The 21,114-nt window shown below is 40.9% G+C and overlaps 1 protein-coding gene across 1 annotated transcript in view; it reads left to right on the forward strand.

The window, feature by feature from the left end:
- LOC138293923 (vitellogenin-like) overlaps positions 1–21,114 on the forward strand; it is a 605,610-nt gene that overhangs the window by 154,157 nt on the left and 430,339 nt on the right. The window contains exon 10 of the mRNA XM_069233203.1: positions 3,910–4,035. Coding sequence (XP_069089304.1) covers positions 3,910–4,035 — 126 coding nt within the window. The remainder of the gene's footprint in view (positions 1–3,909; positions 4,036–21,114) is intronic.

Here is a 21,114-nt window from a genome sequence, read left to right on the forward strand (position 1 = left end):
TGCGGCTCCTCTGCTAGGGCGGAGTAGCATCGCCCCCACCGCCAACATCAGCAGCTGCAAACCTTTTACTACAAAACAATATAAACTATGTTTATTATCATTTTGTATTGGAAGGGGCTGGGCCACGGACTGTGATGAGCACTGAGGGGGAGCGCACAGCACTCCCTCTCATTGCACATGAATGTTTGGCCGACCGTCTTGGTCCGGCCAAACAAACATGCGCACTAGGCTTTTTCCAGCCCAGCTGGGCACTCCCAGCCAATCCTAACACTGCTCTGAGCAGTATCAGGATTGGCTGCACAGCCTGTGCTTGAGGACAGAGGAGCAGAGCAGCGCATTGTGGAATTAAGGTACGTTTTTAAAAACTGATTTTATTTGATTTCTCCCTCCTCCCCCGCCCGCGTGCTGCCTCGCCCCACCCCTTTTCCCTCCCACAAGCTGCCACTGCTTTATAGGTAATTGAGAGCTCACAAAAAGCCTGCCGATGTGTCTGGTCACACTCATTGGCACGGCACAGCCATGCGAGACAGTCACTGTAAACTAAAATGTAAACTTTGTACTTGTACAGCACACTACTCACCCATTAGGGTCTCAAGGCACTGTACGCATACCGCTGTGGAACCCCTCCTGGCTTTTCCCTTTGAGGTGCCCACTCCTGGGCAACCTCCAAGGTGAAGCCAGGCATCCCAGCACTGTTGGGGCCGTTGTGGAGATTAAGCAAGCTATTGCCCAGAGTTACAGAGTGGGACCCATGAATTAGATTAGTTACTGATGCGAGAATTATCAGGTCCAAGGAAATTGAGCCTAAGACCCGCCGAGGCAGGGGTTGATGCCTGGTCCCAGGCCAGATTTCTGCATGAGGGTCTGCCGCTCTAACCATTGAGCCACACTTCTCCACTGTGTAGCTTATATCGAGGGCAAGTGATCTCTCTATGCTCAGAGAGAATCCAGAGAACATCTTTAAAACCTATTCTGAACTATATGCATTTGTAAGTCCACATCTTTAACATTTATAACTGCAACAATGCTTGTGAGAAGAAGGAAACTAAAATTGCTGTCATACCTTCAGATGAGTGCTTTTCAAATTCTCTGTGAATTTGATAAATATGTAAATGTACCCCAAAGGTGAGAAAAATATAATAAATAATTATTGAACTCTTTTTTAGAACTCAGTCTTTAGAAGGGTTTGTTTGTGTTTAACAAAAAAGTTCATTTTTTTAATAAGGTTAGATGTCTCATGCAACTACTGAGCAGAACATGGTTGAAGTATACTCCTATACTACCACGGCCCAAAACATTGCTGTAAAATATTGGGATCAAAGTGCAAAATGCTGCTTCCTTTTTTCTAGCCAGAGGCACTGTCAACCCTTTCTCCTAGATGTGAGTCATCAATAAGTAGCTGTATAAAAGCTTTAACACTTGGCAATTCTACATCTGCTGGCACAGACAGATGTGCATAATTAATGTAGTGGGGAACTTGTTTGTTGACAGAAAACAACACTTTTTCACCACAATTTACATGTTATTACTTTGTTCCCCTCATCTTACATTCACCGTTCTATAAGTGAGGTGTCTTCCGATGATAGTCATGCAATGGTGGTACCTATGATTTTCTTTGTAGATGTGAGAAGAAGTTTGGCAACTGATGAAAGCCAAGACATAATAATGGGGCTCGTGAGTTTTGAATGCCAAACATTTGACACCATTACTCAATACTGACAAAAAAGTATGTTCATGAGGCCAATTTTGTGATAGAATTCACAGTCTACCGCATTTTTAGTTTTGATAAGCACAAGTTCAATGATACTGCCTTCTGAATACCCAAGCAATGTCTTCAATTCCAATGGTACCTGATTGAATAGATGAGAAAAGGCAGCTCCCAACGAGGCACTGAACTCTTCTCTAAAGAAAGACTAATCCCTCATAAAATGCATTTTCTTAAGATTGTCATCGCTGAAAAACATTTTGGTCAACACCAGTGGTGAGATCTCTCTAGATTGGTAATGCTACTAATGATGACACAAATAATTGAACTGGTAATCCCTTTTGCTTCTTTCCATCCAAAGGGTTGTAAATAAAAGAAGAAGAGACTTTACATTTTATAATATTGCATAACAAATTCCATCCATAAACTTCAATAAAACACGTCTATTTCAGAGAAATCTTGAAACCAATATCAGCACAACATTCTCTTACTCTGCTGCAATCAATATTCACATCCAGTATTCCTTGGTTCAGTGTGACATAGGTTAGCAGCCTAGTCTTTTCCACATTATGTTGTGCTTAATGTTGATGTTGACCGATTTGGAAGTTATTAGCTGATTGATTAGGGCAAAGGGGAAAAAAGTTGCTGAGGAAGACAATATATGTTTAGGAGGAGTCAAATGACTAGAACATTAGTCTTTTGGTTCTGCTATCAGAAACCTAACCATGACCTTACACCATCTCATGGCAACTGGGGAAATGTAGTAGTTTTCAGAGGTATAATTTGGTAACTAGAGACAGGCCTAACTGATTAATTTGGCAAGGAGTCAAAATGGAAACCGGCAATCGTTGGTAGCTGGATAGATGGCCACTTCAAGTAGCAATTAGAAACATTTTCTTGTGGTCTTTGAAGGAATTGTCTATTTGTAACTATAACTTTAAAAATAAATTAAATGAAGATGCTGGAGTGGAAATCAAACATAGATCTCCTGGTCCCACATTACTGCTTTTACATTGTCCCACACTACCATTTCATCTCATGTATGAGAATCACTGAAGAAGACATAACTTTGTTACCAGGCAAATTTATTTTTGGCTGTGTCCAAAGATAGATTGATTCAACCAATAAATTGGGGATACAAATTATCTTATGCATGGCACTGAGATTTAATAGGACTTGTTGATTAGAGTGGTGGACATGACACAGCTCCATCCTTAGGTGAATGGGCTACGAATAGTGTAAGAAAATGGGTTATTAGTTGGGAATGAGAAAAATACTTCCCAAGGAATACGTCCCAAAATCTTGTCAGATCAAACACAAAGTTTCAGTGATTTGAAGCTCAGGTCAACCTCTGGTAGCAGTGGCACAGACCATACAGACTTAACTTAGGAAAGTGTATGATTAGTCAAAGTACCACTCATTAAAAATCCCACAATTAATTTCTAAAAAAGAAGAACAAAAAAATAAGAAGAAAAGTCACAGCAAAATCCAAAGAAGGATTTGTCATTTGTGTATTTTCTTTCATCAAATAGTTCTGAGCAACATTTAGGAATTCCTGATTATTTCAGAAAATGTACTGAACATGGTAGTCTTGTGAATGTTATCATTTCACAGACAAAGTACTCTTAAGTATGTCACAATTTTGAAATGTTTTGGTTTGTGGCACAGGGAATCAGGAATGCACTGTTAATACTAATTAATATGAATTTGATTAATTATACTTAAATATATTTAACAAAAATTCCTTCAATTTCTGGAGGAAGCTCTTCGTTCAGATGAGAATCCATGTAAGAATCCATTTGCAGCATTTAATTTATCATTGAGATAATATTGTGGTGAAAATTAAGCCAGAAGATCCTGCTGTGTAGTTACTATTTCATCCAAAAATTGAGGACATTTATTAACCAGCAAACTCCAAATCAGGGGACTCTTTGAAGTTCTAACCTCAGCACTAGAACACACATTTTTTTAATTGCATTTGAATACATACACTCTCATCATATGCCCTGTTATGCATTTGTTCAGTTCATCAATATAACTGGTTTTCAAGACTGAAAGGAATTCTTAATGGGGTTTTACAGGCCAGATTCAAATAATGTTCTTATGGAAAAGGTTTTATTTTTTAAATGCTGAGGCAGACATGTATAACTGCCTATTTGTCTTCTTTTATCAATTTTGTAATGTTGCATTTTCTTTATTCCCAGATGCTACTGAAGGAAACAAATGCTCGACACACTCCTACGCTCTATAAAGTGACAGTTCTCACCTATGGATCCTTGCTCCAGAGGCACTGCATAAGTACAGATGTTTGCACAGAAGCTGCTCTTCAAGTATGTTGGTTTCATTATTATCAAGCACTTTCTGTTTGCTGTGCACATGAAATATCTACAGAATATATCAAAGAGCATGAAGTGATTTCTGGTCTCTTCAGTCAATTGCCTTATCACATGATAGAAGTTTTTCCAAGCAGAGTTGCGCCAAACAAAATTATTTGAGACGTGATCCCAGTCTGTGCTGCTATCATTAAGGATGTGGTTGCAAAGGGAAGACGACATTCTACAAGTTCTATGTATAAACGCTCAGGAGGTGTGTGTATTTAAATTTGTGCACTTTCATTTATTGTTTTTTTGGATTTCATCTTGTAATCAATACCGAATGGTTCATAGCATAGTGCAATATGGCAATAACGTAGAGCAGTGGTTCCCAAACTTTTTCGACCCGCGGCTCCCTTCACCTATATTTGCCATTGCCCGCGGCTCCCCATTATGTTACTTTTTTTTTTTCGGGTGGCCGATGTAAGCACAGCCTCGGGAGTACTTTAATTATATCAACGAGCATAACATGGATGTTTTGTATGTTTCCTTCTCCCTGCTAGACCACATCTCCTCCAATTCAACCTCTCATTCTTAAACGTCTAAAAGATTTAGCCACATCTCCCCCCTGTGTCACACTTGCTGTCCTCCATGCACGTATTTTCTTCTCTGTTTACAACGTCATTACATTGCCTTGACCACACACACATCTCACACCTCACCTTTGGTGCACACATTTTGCCTTCAATCTGGACACTTTCTCATCTAAAACTACTTAACAGTACTTGATCATTCACAAGTGCTTAATTTGTGCTTTTAATTGCAGCAGCCACATGTTTAAAAGGAGGACTTTGGGCACCGGCACGTTTTTATTTACAAATTAAGCACTGCCGTTCACACTCCCACTCTGCAGTTTCTTGAGAATTTAGGAGGCACCGCTGCCTTAAATTATTTCAAAGGCTTCAGCTTTTGATAACTGTGCTTTCCAAGTTCCACTTGGTCTGTACCTCCCATAGCCGTTTTTCTGGCATCCCAACGAAAATTACCTTCCCCTGGCAGTAAGACTCAGTAAGTAATCTGATTTGGGCATGCAAGTGAGGGAGGACTGTGGTCCTATAATTTATTTTTAACAATTTACTAGCATTTAGTAAACACAAATGGGGAAAAAAGGAAAGGTGTGCTTAATAATAAGAAAAGGGTGGAAGGTTAATCTTTCACAAAGCAGAAATGCTGCAATTTTCCCCTGGACTTGAAATCAACAAGGAACTAATAATTCTAATAATGTCTTCTAACCTAAATAAACAAACTCAACTTCTGTGTGTGTGCTGAATCAAGCATTTAGCAGTTTTCTCCTGTCCGGAAACTACACAGGGGCCTCGTGCTCGCCCCTGGGAAATATCCATCTGTTTTAAAAACAGAACATTAGTTATTAATAATTAATTACTATATCAGCGCTGCATAGGAGAATTTCCTGCACATTCCTGTGATCTCTGGTCCTGCCGTACCCTCTCTCTCACCCTAGATTAGAAATACTAATAATAATAACTATAATTACCTGATTATTGTAAATTCAACAAGGAACACGTCCGATGTGCGCACTTCAAGAGGATCCCACGGGAGCAATAACATTCCAGTGCTCTCTTCTGAATTTCCGACCGGCTGGCAATGACGAAGGCTTTTTAAGAACTAATCACGTTTGGTGAAACCATGCTGCAGAGGGCAAGACCTTGACAGGTGGGGCTTATGTAACTCCTTATGTAAAATGCTAAAGAGTTACTCGGCCGCAAAATACTTTTAACTCGTCATAAACAGGTCATTTATAAACTGCACGCATAAATCTTTTGAAAATGTTCATATCATGTTTCCAAAATGTGCGTGGCGCCCCTGGCAACTTTTAACGGCGCACCAGGGTGCCGCGGCGCACAGTTTGGGAACCACTGACGTAGAGGAATAAATTTTTGCAATCATTCTTTGGTTTTCTTTAATTGCTTACATCACTACAAAAATAATGAATTTAAAAGAATATCATAAGAAGAATATTAAAATAAAAACAACAAATATATAATGTCACCAAGGTCATAGAAAATTGATCAATGAATACGCCACCCTGCCACCCTGCTCAACAACCTATCCAACCTCGGCCTCAAGCGGCTCGTCATGACACTGACTCACACCGCAGGACATAAACTCAACCCTATTTTCTCCGCTAGCAATCACGTCTCCTTCAGCCACACCACCAAACTCCACTGGATAGATCACCGCTGCATCCACTTCACCTTCAAGAAACCCAAAACACACCACCACCCACAACGGATCCCCCACTGTAGTTGGAACATGGTCACAGAAGGCCAGCTTATCGCGACCCTCTCCCGGAACCCACCCATCAACCCCACCGACACTGATGCAGCTGCTCACAACTTCAGGCAATGGGTCGACACCTCTGCCAATACTCTCGCCCCAATCAGAATCCCTCCAACAGATGTACTGACAGAAAGGCCTTCTGGTTTACCACCGACCTCCACAAATCTAAGCAAACCTGCCGAAGGCTCACAAGAAAGTGGCACCAAGATCAGACTCTGGACAACCAAACAACCTTCAAAAACACCATCCACAAATACCACCAACTCATCCGAGTCACCAAGAGAACCGCCTACAATAATGCACACAGCCACAAGGAGCTCTTCAACGTTGTGAAGGAACTATCCAACCCCAGCTCCAATGCCAACGACATCCCGCCATCCCAAGACCTCTGTGACTCCCTAGCCTCCTACTTCCACCACAAGATTGCAGACATCCACAACAGCTTCAGCACCCAGACCCTCCCCAGCAACCACCAACACCACAGAATCACCTCAGAACCATACTGGATAACGGTGAAACATCGTCCCTCAGCCACGTTCAACACCGTCTGCCACCACACCCTACGCTCACGCCTCAGCAGTGCAGGAATCCGCAATAGAGTTCTTGACTGGGTCACCTCCTTTCTCACCAGCAGAACCCAGAGAGTCTGCCACCCCCATTCCGCTCGGAGGCCACCGAAATCATCTGCAGCATACCCCAGCCCGACCTTCTTCAACGTCTACATGGCCCGCGCTGAAATCACCCAATCCCGCAACCTCAACATCATCTCATAATCCGACGACACCCAGCTGATCCTTTCCCTCACCAAGGCCAACCTCCATGACGGAATGAAGGCCATCACCAAATGGATGAAGAGCAGCCGCATCAAACTCCATTCCGACAAGACAAAAGTCCTCATCTTCGGCTCCACCCCCTCCTCATGGGATGACTCCTGGTGGCCTGCCACTCTCGGAGCCTCTCCGACTCCCACTGACCACGCATGCAACCTAGGATTCATCTTGGACTCCTCATTATCCATGGCCCAATAAGTCAATGCCATCTCCTCTTCCTGCTTCAACACCCTCCGCATGCTCTGAAAGATCTACAAATGGATACCAACCGAAACCAGAAGAACAGTCACCCAAGCAGCAAACTGTACTACGGCAATGCCCTCTACGCAGGAACCACGGCCAAACTTCAGAAGAGGCTGCAACGCATCCAGAATGCCTCCGCAAGCCTCATCCTGGACATCCCCCGCCACTGCCACATCACAGACCACCTGAGAACCCTGCACTGGCTCCCAGTCAACAAGAGAATCACCTTCAAACTCCTCACCCACGCTCACAAAGCACTACACAACACCGGACCAGAATACCTCAACAGACGGCTCTCCTTCACCCCGACCAGGCATCTCCGCTCCACCGACCTTGCCCTTGCAACTGTCCCACGCTACAGTAGAACTACAACCGGTGGTAGATCATTCTCAGACCTTGCTGTCAAACTGTGGAACACTCTTCCCACCCACCTGCGCCAGACCAAAGACTTCTCAAGGCCTGGATGTTCGTGCAGTAGCAGCACATCCCCTTCTCCCCCCCCTCCTCTTCAGCGCCTTGAGACTCTCATGGGTGAGTAGTGCGCTTTACAAATTCCTGATTGATTGATTGATAGTATGGCTGTTCATTGAATAAACAATGTATTTTAAATTCGGTACATTGATATGATTGTTCAGAAAAGGAACAGCATGAAACTATTACAAATTAACCCAAAAGAAGTGATTTATCTCTAAATATAAACTAATAGCCATCCAATATTCTCTTTAGTGTTCTTGTAATGATACTCAGAAATGAATGCTAAATCATATTTCACTACATGGACGTGTATAGGTTTTTGTGAGATTTGTTGAGTTATGGTAATGAACTAGCCAGAAAGATTGTGAGCGAGTGAATTATTCACACCTTATTACATAAGTACTGAGTGAAAACATTTTTTACACAAAAGCAATACTATTATTTACAATATATGACAGGGTGATGTATATCAGTGGTTTAAAACAATGGTCATGTTTGGAGGTGTTCAAAAGTAAGAGACTTCGACCTGGCTCAATGATCTCACTTCTGTTTTTTTCTGCTACTACTCTTTCTTCTTTCTAATGCCAGTGAATCTCATTTTCATATGCACATTTATATTTATTTATAGTCTCATTCAAATGCACACCGTCATTTTCTATTTTTATTTTTTTTTAACATTTTCACATGTGGAGCTAAAATTATCACTTTCAGTGGTTCACACCTAATTGATAAAATTGATAATTACATACAACCATAATGGACCAAAATGGATTTATGCCTCCAGATGAATAAACTATACTAAAATATTGGGTCTGAACCTCATATTTCATCCTTAATATTAACACAGCTCTTGAGGATTTATTTCCTTATTAGGATTTAGTCAAAAAGTCAGACATAGAGGAACAGTAACAAAGTCATGCTCGTTTCTGAAATCCTAGGAAATGGTTCAATGTTAAAACCCCTACTGAATATATCAGTTAACAGAATCACAAGGTAATGTTCCTGTTTTGTTTTTATTTTATTGTATTTGTATCTTATTGCCTGTTTACTGGTAATCATGTAAGTGATGGGTGGATATTAAGCTACTAGGCCAACTCTTTTTTTCTAGTGTGTTTGGAGCTCCTAGATTTACACTTAACGTATAAGTTGTTTATCTTTGCTGTTATCCAAACTATAAATGGTATCACACCCATATGAAAGTTGTGTCATGGCTTCAACTTTCTTATTTTGAAATGATAGAGTTTATTTTAAATTATTATATTTCACTCTAAAAGACGACACAATTATGATCAATGTTCAAAATACCTCAAAGTCCTCATAGATCAAAGTCAATTGGTTCCCTTTAAAAAAATAGACTACGGCCCATATTTATACTTTTTTAGAGCCGCATTTGCGTCATTTTTTGACGCAAAATCAGCGCAAATTTACAAAATACAATTGTAGGCCCAAATTTATATTATTTTTAGTGCTGCATTTGTGTAATTTTTTTACGCAAAAGCAGCGCAAACTTACAAATTGCAATTGTATTTTGTAAGTTTGCACCGATTTTGCGTCAAAAAAACGACGCAAATGCAGCGGTAAAAATGTATAAATATGGGCCTACATTTTTACATTACTTCCATGAGTAGACTCGAGAATTCTCATTATCCTTTTATTTGACCAGATAATCCTTTGAGTAAATAATCAACATTCTTTAGACTAATGTGCTTTTCATACTTGAGTGTACACTGTAGATTTTTGTTCGAGTGCCACTTGCCATCTAACCAGGGATGAGGATATATTCCTAGAGAAACCTTTTAATTTCTTTATTTCTTTCTATTTATATAAAACATTTGTGAAAAGGGGTACCACAGAATAGAATGCAAAAGAACAAAGTAAAGAATGAAGAAACATTTGATTCAGATTAAGTGGCAGAACTAGAAGCAAGAAGATTTAAAAAGAAAGAAAGTAATTACAAAGCATAAATATTAAGGAGTCAAGTCCTAAACGCATTTGCGCGTGATTTAAAAGAAAAAAAGATGCCAACAAGAATTAATTACATGCAAGCCCTAACAGAGCAGAAAGTGAGGAGGAGATTGAGACGTAAGCAGGCAGACAAGGGAAGATGAATACTATTATAGATCGAATAGACAAAGTTTGTAGGAAGCTCAACTTAAAGGGAGTAACATTGAGTTGAGGAATTAAGTATATAGAAGCGTGACACATAACTAGCCTAAGGAAGATTTTAAGTATCAAAACTAGAAGAGGAAATATGCAGAAATGGTTGGGTCACAGTAATACACACATTACAAGATTAGGAGGTTAACAGAAGAGTGATGATGTAAAATATGGAAGATGGTTAAGGAGAAGTGTAAGGAGAAAAGTATTAAAGAATATTGTATCTGTTTTATTTGGGTTGTGGCACACTGTGTTGATAGTCATTTAGGGCCAGAATACAGGCTTGGCGGATAAGATAGTCCATAGCAAACAGACAGAAATCCCGTCCGCCGTATTTTAAGTTCCATTATATCCTATGGAACTTGTAAAACAGAGGGTGGGGAATCCATCACATTTGTGACGGAGTATTCCATCCACCAAGGTGAAAATCAGGCCCTTAGTGATGGAAAGCAGGCAGATGTTTGAAAACCCAATTACTGATGAGGGGCTCAAGTCAATAAAAAGAAAGAATGACCTAATAATTATCTATGGAGTATTGACTATTAAGTCCAAAAGATGACATAGGTGAAGTCAAAGAGTGACACGGATAATAAAAATGAAGTAAAATCAAGATAGCCTTTTGAGATACAGTAGCAAATATGGAGGTAGTTGGAAAACTTAATGGAGCAGTATACTGCCATTATACAGTTGTGGAGTCAAAAAGATAGCTATTGGAGTGATACACACTGACAGACATTGGGGAAAAGGAGTATTGTAAGATGAAGTGATTAAAAGTGCCAACACTAGTGGAAAATCAAAAGGAATAGTCTGAGAAGGGATTTTCTAAAGAGTATTCCTGAAGTCTTACAATTTTGTCAAACAAGAATGAAATAGTCTCTGCCTGAAGGTCCTGTACACCCATGGAAGAATGTTCAGGGGACTTTCTGAACCTAGCACCATTTGGTTGGTCTCATCAGCATAAGGGGTAGGACAGATACTCTTCTTCCAATTCTTAATGCCCAGATAATTATAACTTTAAAACATATCTGGGAATGATCAGCATATTTGTGAAAAAAGAACTGAATATCATAATTGCAGCTGTAAAATATTCCCTTCAGTAGGTAATGGAATTAATCCATGTGGAACGTTGGAGAATAGAGTCAAGGCATTCTACACATTAGTGCACTGGTTGATGCTTGAAAGGATAGAAACATTATCTTGCAGTGTGATCTTGACAGTGTGAGACAAGCCATTCGAATAGTTAATTTGAAACTCCATAAATAGATCTTAACATGACTGATATTGTCCTATGGCCAAAAGAATCAAATAACAGTACTGGCATCCCTTTATGTCAAACTCATTCTGTTAACTTCATTCAAAGGCTATTTTTGAAACTCAAAACAGTACAGTTGTGTCATTCTGAGATATAAACAAGGGTGGCAGTCACCCGCACATGCTTACAAGTCATTAAGTCATTAGGAGTGAGAGTTGGAGCTCATTAACACGGTGATTGACTCTTTGATGATCTATACAACTGACAGTAGCTACCATAGAATAACTATTCCAATATGCACTATCCAAAGATAGCAAGAAAGTGTGTACCCTATTTTGTTTTAAGGTAATTTCCATGGGTCATTTATCATGGGTAAAAACAGCAATTCCATTTATGGCCTGAAGTGTCAATCAATCTATAAAGGCAGCTCTTGTATTTTAATCAATGAACTCTTATCTGTTATTATATTGTCTTATTTTGTACTTCAAACCATCTCTTTATTTAATTTCTAGGACTTCAACGTTTGGTCTCATATACTGGAAAACTGAATAAAGATAGTATTACATTTGGCTGCACATGAAAGGATTCATCACATCTATTTGTTGAAGTGTCTTTAAGCTTGGAGTTCTATTATCCCTACCCCGAATTGTCTGTGATGGTTATACAGTCACCCACAAATAGTTTAAGTTAAAAGAGAAACAATACCTCTAATTAATTATTGGATGCAAAACGTTTTTTCTAAATTTAGCAGAGTTCATATACTGTGTATTGAACAATAGATATTTTGTAGTACAGAAGTTTGTGCAAGCGATTAGCATACTTTTGCCTGAATTGTGAGGACACCATAAGTCCCATTTAATAGAAACATGAATTACAAGCTTCAGGGAATTTCCAGCCACATATTCACCTGTTGCAAGCAGACGTCGATGTAGCCAGAAAAATAGACTGAATTCAGGAAAATATGCAGATGCCCTAATAATACTGAATATTACTAATTATTGAGAGTCCCGGCATTACCAACCGGAATTACTCACGATCTCATAAGGAGGGCTTTAGATGCATCAAAATTGTTTGAAAATAGATGCTATCAAGTACATCAGTAACCTCTCACATTCCAGCTTTGAACTTTCCCATTATGCTCTTGTTGTTCACTGTCAGAATAGGCTTTTCAGAATTGTGTGACTGGCATTATTACTGGTGTTATTGCAAAGCTAATAGTTGCAATAAACAGTGATGACTGCCCTCCCCACAAATTTCTTGTCCAACTGCTGTGGGAGAGACCTATGAGGATAACGGGGAAGTTTATAAACAAGTTGTTAAGCAGAAACTCCTAGGTTTTCTTTGACTTTTGTGAGCAGCTTTGTGAGTAGTTATATTAGATTAAATATTTAAAAAACATGTTTATGAAGTACCGCAATACTACCTAGAAAGTACTGTAGCACTTAATTAAAAAATAAAAAATACATAAATGTGTAAAAACACATAGACTAAGGGGCTCATTACAAAGCTGGCAGCCTTGAGACTGCCAGCCTTATAGTGGTTGTCAGTATCGCTGTTGCCATGGCGGTCCGACCGCCACATTACTACTACCGCCATCACTGCCGGTATCCATGATCCCTACGGGCTGGCTGTGGAGGAGATCGCAATCATCCATGGCAGTACTGTATGCAGCAGCATCCTGCTGATTACAACCTCATTCTGCGCCGGCCCTTTCATGGTAATTTTACCACCATGAAAAGGCTAGCAGAGAACAGGTGCAGGGGGCCACAGGGGGGCCCGTGAACTGCCCATTCACTTGGCTTGGGCAGTGCAGACAGTGAACATTGCAAAGGTGCTGGATCACACTGCGGTGGCAGCATTACTGCTGGCTCGATTACGAGCCAGTGAAAATGCTGCTGCCTGTTTCCTGCTAAACTGTACTACTTTTTAGGTTAAATCACGGTACTCCATACATCATTTTTTAAATATATGTAGTAATAAAACTACTGTTCTCTACATTTACAGACTTATCTATAATCTATATTTCTACAAAATTTCATCTAAATACAATCAGTGTTATTCCAGGTACATCAGATCAAACAACACTATGACATGGCATGACATGGCACTCCAGCCCATTACATGAAACGCCACTACATTCTCTGATATGTCACTCCATTCTACGACACCCCACTTCACTCTATGACATGCCACTCCACTCTATGACACTCAACAACATTATACGCCACTCCACTCTACAACACACATCTCCAATTTACCAAACTCCATTCCCCTCTACAACCTGCCAATCTACTCCACACCCTTCTATTATAAATCACTGTACCGCATGCCACTCTAAGACACTCCACCTCACTGTACTGTACAACTCCTCAATCTACTATCGAGCACTCTATACCACATTATCCCCCTCCAGTCTATGTCACTTTACTCCACAGTACTCCACTCTACAACCCTATATAACACTCCACTCTATAACACGTCACTCTACAACACTCCACTGTACAGCACTCTAATTTATGCCATTCTTCTATACTCCACTCTGTTCCTTTCTTTTCTACAACATCCTTCTCCACTTTATGCCATCCTGTAACACCATACTTCAGTAAATGCCACTCTACGCCACACCCTCTACTCTACTCCACCCTGCCCCACTACTACACTATGCGCCACTCCACTGTAACACAGTGTACAATATGCCACTTTAGGATGCGCCACTCCACTCTACTCCATGAGAGGCTACACCACTCAACAACACTCTACTCCACTCTATGCCCCTCATTCTGTCCCAACCTACTCCCCTATACAACACTGTATGAAACAGCAGTCTACGACACACCACTCCACACTACTGTTAAACATGCCACTGCTCTCCATACCACTGCTCGCTACAATACTCTACTCCACTGTATGCCCCTTCAGTCTATGCCACTCTACCCCATTCTATAACAATATACAGGGCGCAATAACACTCCACTCTAAGATACAGCACCCAACTGTATGATACACCACTCCTCTGTATGACACACCACTCCACTCTATGACACTCCACTCCACTCTACAACACAACACACCACGCCACTATACAAAATGCCACTCCACTCTTTGACCCGACGATACACTGTACACCCTTCCACTCTACACTCCTCCACTCTAAGACTCTCCACTCAAAATCACTCCACTCCACTGTACTCTATGACACACCACTCCACTTTATGACACTCCAGTCCACTCTACGACACCACGTCACTTCACTTTACAGCACTTTACTCCACGTTACACTCCATTGTACTCCACTTTACTCTAATTTATGGCACTCCACTGTACAACACTACACTACAACACTACACTCTATGACAATCGACTCCAATGTACCCTAAGATACTCTACTTAACAGCACTCCTCTCGACAACACTTCACTCCACGATTTAAAACACTTAAAAAAACAAAAAATTATAATCATTGAAATTCAATGAAAAAGCCAAAGGTTAAAGCACAGTTATGGTTAGGAAAATTGTATTGGTTCTTTCTATACAAACAAAAATTTGCACTACAAAAACATTTGAAATATTAAAGGTACAGTATAGGGAATTGGGTTATTAGTTGTGTGGCCTGCACAAGTAACAGGCCCACAGTTTCCCTTACTGTGAACCAAGCACACCATTGTAGTGCTTGACTCTATCAGGGTAGCGAGGCATAACAGCCCAAGGCCTGCTCAGGGGAGGTGGTGTGGGCTAGTATTCACCATTCACTTGGACACACTAATAACACTCAATAAATGATTGTCCAGTAGGTACTTTTTTTCAGAAATAGGAGACATACATTTATTACACAAAAACTGCTAAATACTACGCAGCAATATACAAGTATATACATTGGCAGAAGGATAATACCATGGATGACATTACATAATCACATTTGTCCCCCTAAAGGGGGTCATGCAAACATATCAAGGAAGTCTGTTGGCTTGGTCAAAGGTCAAAAGTAACAAAATGCATGTTAAGATGATAATTTTGTACTTAAATACAATCATCAAAAATAATATTCCTGTGTAAATACACGTATTAATGATAAAGCATTTTCACTTTAATCACTAATCATTGACAACATTATTATATCAAGAAACCATTTAAGCTGAGGCAACGATGTGTTTGAGTTTTTTCTATACATTTTCCAACCATAAAAATGCAATTAAAAAAGCAGCCTTTTTGAGAGCATCACTTTTTAATTACATTGGAGTCATAGACTTGGCCCCTAGAGGGAGCTTCAAGACATGTATCATCTTTAACCACTTTTAGTCCTTTCAGGCCACAACAACTGTAACCACAAAACCAACCCCTAGAGTGTGCAGTACTTTCAGCTGCAGAGTGAAAGCGGCAAGCTTGGGAGTGCTTGAAAACATTGAAGAAATTCTGGAGAGATCCTAGATTTCTGACCCCAGCAAATATACGGTCAATACTGTAAAACATTGTTGAGGACGGGAGCTGTTGTGCTCCTGTAGCCAACCCCCCATGCTGTATGCAATTTGTTCGTTGAGTCCCTGCCATTCTGGGTCCACCATGAGGGGAAAACATGACATATAAGAAAGCCACAGAGAGCATTCTGGGGTGCTCCAACAGGAGCAGTGCATACTTGAGTACTGGCTCTCCTGCTGTCTAAGGAGGCGCTTTTTTCTTTTATCTTTCTGGTGAATAGCTTCACGCTGCATGCCTTTTTTCCTATTTCTAAAGGCTTGCTGGGTCACACCTGGACACCCCACATACATCCATTGTCAAAGGCAGCCTGTTAGCCCATCCCTGACTTCCCCAGCAGCTCCCACGCAGCAGTCCTATTCCTGCTGCCAAAGGAGTCGGCAGCTCTGCTCTCTCTTTTCCGCTCTGTGCAGGCGGGGTGTTGTTCTTCTGGTTGCTATGCCACTTCCCCCAGACATAGGCATGAGGAGTGGAGGATGGGCCCACTGCTGTCAGAGGGAGGGCAGTGGGACTGCCCCCTCCTTTGCTGGGCCCCAGAGGCAAAAAGTGGAAACAGAGAGGGGCTTCCGCATAACTATTGCATAAATTGTTGAACCCTGCTCTGACCCCTCCCCTGCCCTTGCCCACCCTTTTGGTATTTTCCAGCGAGGCAGCATAGTCCCACATGCTCCTTTGTCAGAGAATGATCAAAGGTGAACAAGTTTAAAATGCCATAATTTGGGCCACATTAGGCTGATTTTTGACAATCTTGAGCTCATTTTACTCTTTGTTCTTGGTGGTGGGTTTTAGCCAGCAGACACAGCTGCAACAGATCTCCTTACCTTCAAAGCAGTGCAGTTCTCATGGAGCAGAATCCTCTGGTTCCCTGCCTCCTGGTTTTGGGGTTTCTCCCAACTGGTCCTCAAGGTGTGAGGGAACCAGCCTCACTGGTCCTTGGAGAGACCTTCTGGTCCCGAGGTCAACTAGGCAGATACCCTAGTCTTTTCTAGGCATCAGAGTGTTCCCTTGTCCAGTTCTCCATAGCAGTCCCTGGCTCCAGCAGCAAAGAGCAGGAAAATCACCAGGTTAAAGAATGTCTCCCCTTTGTTGAAGAGTTTTTAAAGGGGAGAGGAATATTCCAGAAGTCAGGCACCCCCAGACAGTTCTAGGGTGCCACGTCACATCACCATCCCTGTCCGAACCCTCCTTGACAGCATGCTGGGACAGTCAACATGTATGTCATCCAGGAGTCACTCATCACCTCTGATGCCTCAGTTCCTTCGTTCAGTGGGCTTGGGTACACCCATCCCTGGTACAGTGTGATAGCTGATTGATTCATGCAGAAAATTCCACCCCAACCCTTTCCTCCTCAGGAGGTCCTTATTCCTGCTGCTGGAGTGAAATTTAAGGAAATTACCACAGCAGGGTGGAAAAAGGACTGGACTCCGATCCTAGGGCGAGTCAGAGACATATGACAAGTCTGGGTGGCCCATAAAATGTATAGATATCATTTTAGAAATTTTAGAATTTATTTTCCCACACAGAGTAGGCCCCAATTTGCTATGTCAATGGTGTCTGTATGTCAAACGGAAGTAAAACCGCACTCTGAGACATTTATCTTCCTATGTGTATAATAATATGTCAACATTTCTGGAAACTTCACCCAGCACGTGCACACCTTTTCATGTGTAACCCGCCAAGGGTCCCTTTCCCTTGCTGCATCGCAGCTGCCTTATATTAAGACAGACATTGATTATAAACACGCACATTGCATTTGCCATGTGATTACCATGGGTGAGACACATGTAGTGAGACTCACTCACAGTAAAAAGTCCAAAACCAGGTGATTCAAAAAGCAAATAATGTGGGCATACTGAATGGGGGAACCTGATTACAACAATAGATATATCTTTATTTAATAACTTACAGACCACCTTCAAATTGCTAAAACGTTATTCTTTTTATACAAACCAAACTTAAACTACACATACATTGCAAATTCTAAAACCTTTTGTCATACCTTAAATGTATAATTTATGCACCACCTTCAAATTACTATAACTCATACACCTGCTTATGTAGTGTTGTCAACTCTCTAGCCACAATATATTAACAATAATATAACTAACCTTTATGATGCACTGCTTCTCTTTCATATTACATCACTTATACCACTAAGAGTTACTAATTTAACCTGTGCTCAATCCTGGGTAACTGAGCACAAACACAGCCAGTCTAAACTTAGAGGCACTGTGTTTAGTATTTATGCAGTACACAAACAGCAACCCAGTGAAAACAGAACACAATAAAAAAAGAAAATGGCAATCCAATTTGTAGAACCAAAGTTCTGAATTTATAAGGTTTTCGGTTCAAAATAGCAAGTCCTCAGTTTTGGAAAAAGGCCATCTGGGCACCTTTAGCACCACATCACAACCAAGGGTCCAGGAATGGATGAAGACTTCTGGGGGGTTCAAGACTCACTCAGGCTGGGTCCAGGAGCAGGTTTAAGATGATGGGAGCCTGTTATATCCCTGTGGCTCAGAACAGGAGATCAGCTAAACTGGCCTCTGGAGTCACTTCTGAAGTCTTGGGTACAGGTGGTGATGCAGGGCTGACCTCTGAAAGCTCCAAGCAGGCTCTAGGCACCAAAGCACTCCTTCTAGGTACGACAACAGTCTAGCAGAGTGCACAGCAGGTCACAACATCAAGCAGTCCTCTGAGAGTCCTTCTGCAGAAACAGTAGTGAACTGTGCAGCAGGTCTGAGAGCCCTATTTTTATATCATATTGTCCTGCTCTTAGAAATTGAGTGAAGCTTCCAGAAATGTTCCCTGAAGTTACAGGAATTTTCTGCCTCACCTGGCTCCAAGCTGGCTGCACTGACAATACAGGGTCTTTAAGCCTAATGTGTGGTGGCAGAGCCAAGCCAATTAAGTTGCAAATGGGGCAGTGCTTTGCTCCGCCCCCATCAAGTCAGTTAATGGCCCATTCAGGCTCTGCTAATCCCCCTATTGTGTGACATTCTGGGGTGAATTTACAAAGTCCGAACTGTCAGTTACACCCATTAGACCTAAGGCTGGCTACACAGAGGGATAAGGGCAGGAAAATGCCAACTTTCTAAAAGTGTCATTTTCAAACTTGCAATAACAAATCCAACTTTACCATTAAAGAGGGTTTATTATTACAAGTTGATAGATACCAAACATGAAATATCTACCACCTGTGATTTGGGAATTATAACGTATTAATTTTAATAAGGAATCCCCAATGTTACCCTATGGGAGCGGTAGGTCTCCCAGTAGTGGGAAGGTGAATTTAGGAGGTTTTCACTACTAGGACATGTAAAACTGAAAAATACGTATCCTATCTTTACATTTAACAGCACCCTGCATTAAGGGATACCTAGTGCCTACCTTAGGGGTGACCTATATGTAATAAAAAGGAAGATTACGGTTTAGCAATAGGTTTTAAATGCCAAGTCGACATTGCAGTGGGACACTGCCTTCAGACTGCAATGGCAGGCCTGGGACAAATTTTAAGGTCCTGCTTAAATGGGTGGCACAATAAGTGCTACACACCCACTGGTAGTGTTTAATTTACAGGCCCTAAGTATATGGTAAACCACACTACAAGGGGCATACATGTAAAGTAAATATGCCAATTAGGTATATGCCAATCAAACCATGTTTAGAGGAGTGAGCACATGTACTTTAGCACTGGTTAGCAGTGGTAAAATGCACAGAGTCCTCAGGCCAACAAGCAAAAACCCAGCAAAAAGTAGGAGGATGAAGGCAAACACTTTGGGGATGAACTTGTAGAGGGGGGCATTTCTAACAGGTACCCACAAAAGTGACATACCATTTTTATTGGGAGACATGTTGGAATTCCAGATAGTAGAACATTTGTTATTACCAGTTGTATTTCTCTTCATCTGTGCATTCCAAATGTAAGGCAGTGTGCAAGAAAGAAGATGTTTTGATAAATGGCATTTGAATCACATGGTAGTATGCGTACCCACAAATTCACAGGTGTACAGATAACCACTGCTCATAAAGTCTGTGCCTGGTGTCTAGTTACAATATAACTTGCTCTTTACCCGGTACACAGTGAAAAATCATTGTTGTAAGTTACAGTTTAGTTGTTGGCTCTAGATACCTCAGCTTCATTAAGAACCCTACAAACACTACGGGCTAATTTAAAAGCCCCTAGTGCCTCCTTGCTCATCATTAGCTTCATTTTTTGTGCCAGGCATAATGTATTTAATGGTGGGTTCTCCCGTTAGCAGGGCTTTAATTATGGCGCACAGAAATGTAAAAGATTTTTTTGCATCATTTATTTCATCACCTTTAATGCCTGCTTAGAGCAAGCGTTAAAAGGAGGCATGCCATTGTTTTCAGTGGGCCTCAATGGGCTTTGCAGGATTAGTGCCAACATTTTGATGCTAATCCTGCAAAGCTCCGAACTAGCATCAAAAAGTTTGATGCTAGTTCCCTTGACTACCACCATGGTGCAAAGTATCCTAGATACAGTGCACATATGGTGGCGTTAATGTGTGCTAAGGGGCTCAAGAAAAGTGGTGCTGCACTTAGTGCAGCACCACTTTTCTTAAGTCAGGGCCTATATATCTCCACAACCAGAAGGGTCTAGCAGATGTAATGGTATAATACTTTTGTAAATCGGCCATCGTGAATAGAAGCTACAAATAAAAATGTTGTCACAAATGTCTGTTTTGTCCTACTGATTTTCAATATTTTTATATTTCAACAGTTAGTTTGTTTGGGCAAACTTTAAGGGATCTACACAAATGACCCCTTGTTGAATTTAGAATTTTGTTTACTTTTCAGAAATGTATAGCATTGTCAGATTACTCTGGGTTTCACCCTTGTTTCCACCACAAACTAGAAGTAAGTTGAGAGCACAAAGGGTAGGAAAAAATGAGCTACCTTTTTGAAAACTGCCAAAACTGTGGTAATTGTTTTAAAATTCAGCTTTGCATTAACTTGATAACTGGGAGAATGGTGATTTTAGCACAGCAAACATTTTCTTAATGTCAATAAAAAAAAAAAAATGAAGCTTTTTTGTGAAGCATTTTTGTCCTACTTTTCCAAGACACAAATTTGGCATGGATATGTGGAAAAAAGTTATGGAGTCCTAAGCACGAACTACCCAAATTAGCCAAAATAGGGTTTAGCACTGGGTGAGAGGGCCTCCAGCGAGTAAGATAAGGTATAGCCTCATGATGTGTGTTACATATGTATAGAATAAATTTAGCAGTGCAACACAAGTCAGTGATGCAAATCAGTTTATTACTTTGCCAGGGCAGGTGAGATAATA

Source organism: Pleurodeles waltl, chromosome 4_2 (assembly GCF_031143425.1).
Source record: "Pleurodeles waltl isolate 20211129_DDA chromosome 4_2, aPleWal1.hap1.20221129, whole genome shotgun sequence".
Classification (NCBI taxonomy): Eukaryota; Metazoa; Chordata; class Amphibia; order Caudata; family Salamandridae; genus Pleurodeles; species Pleurodeles waltl.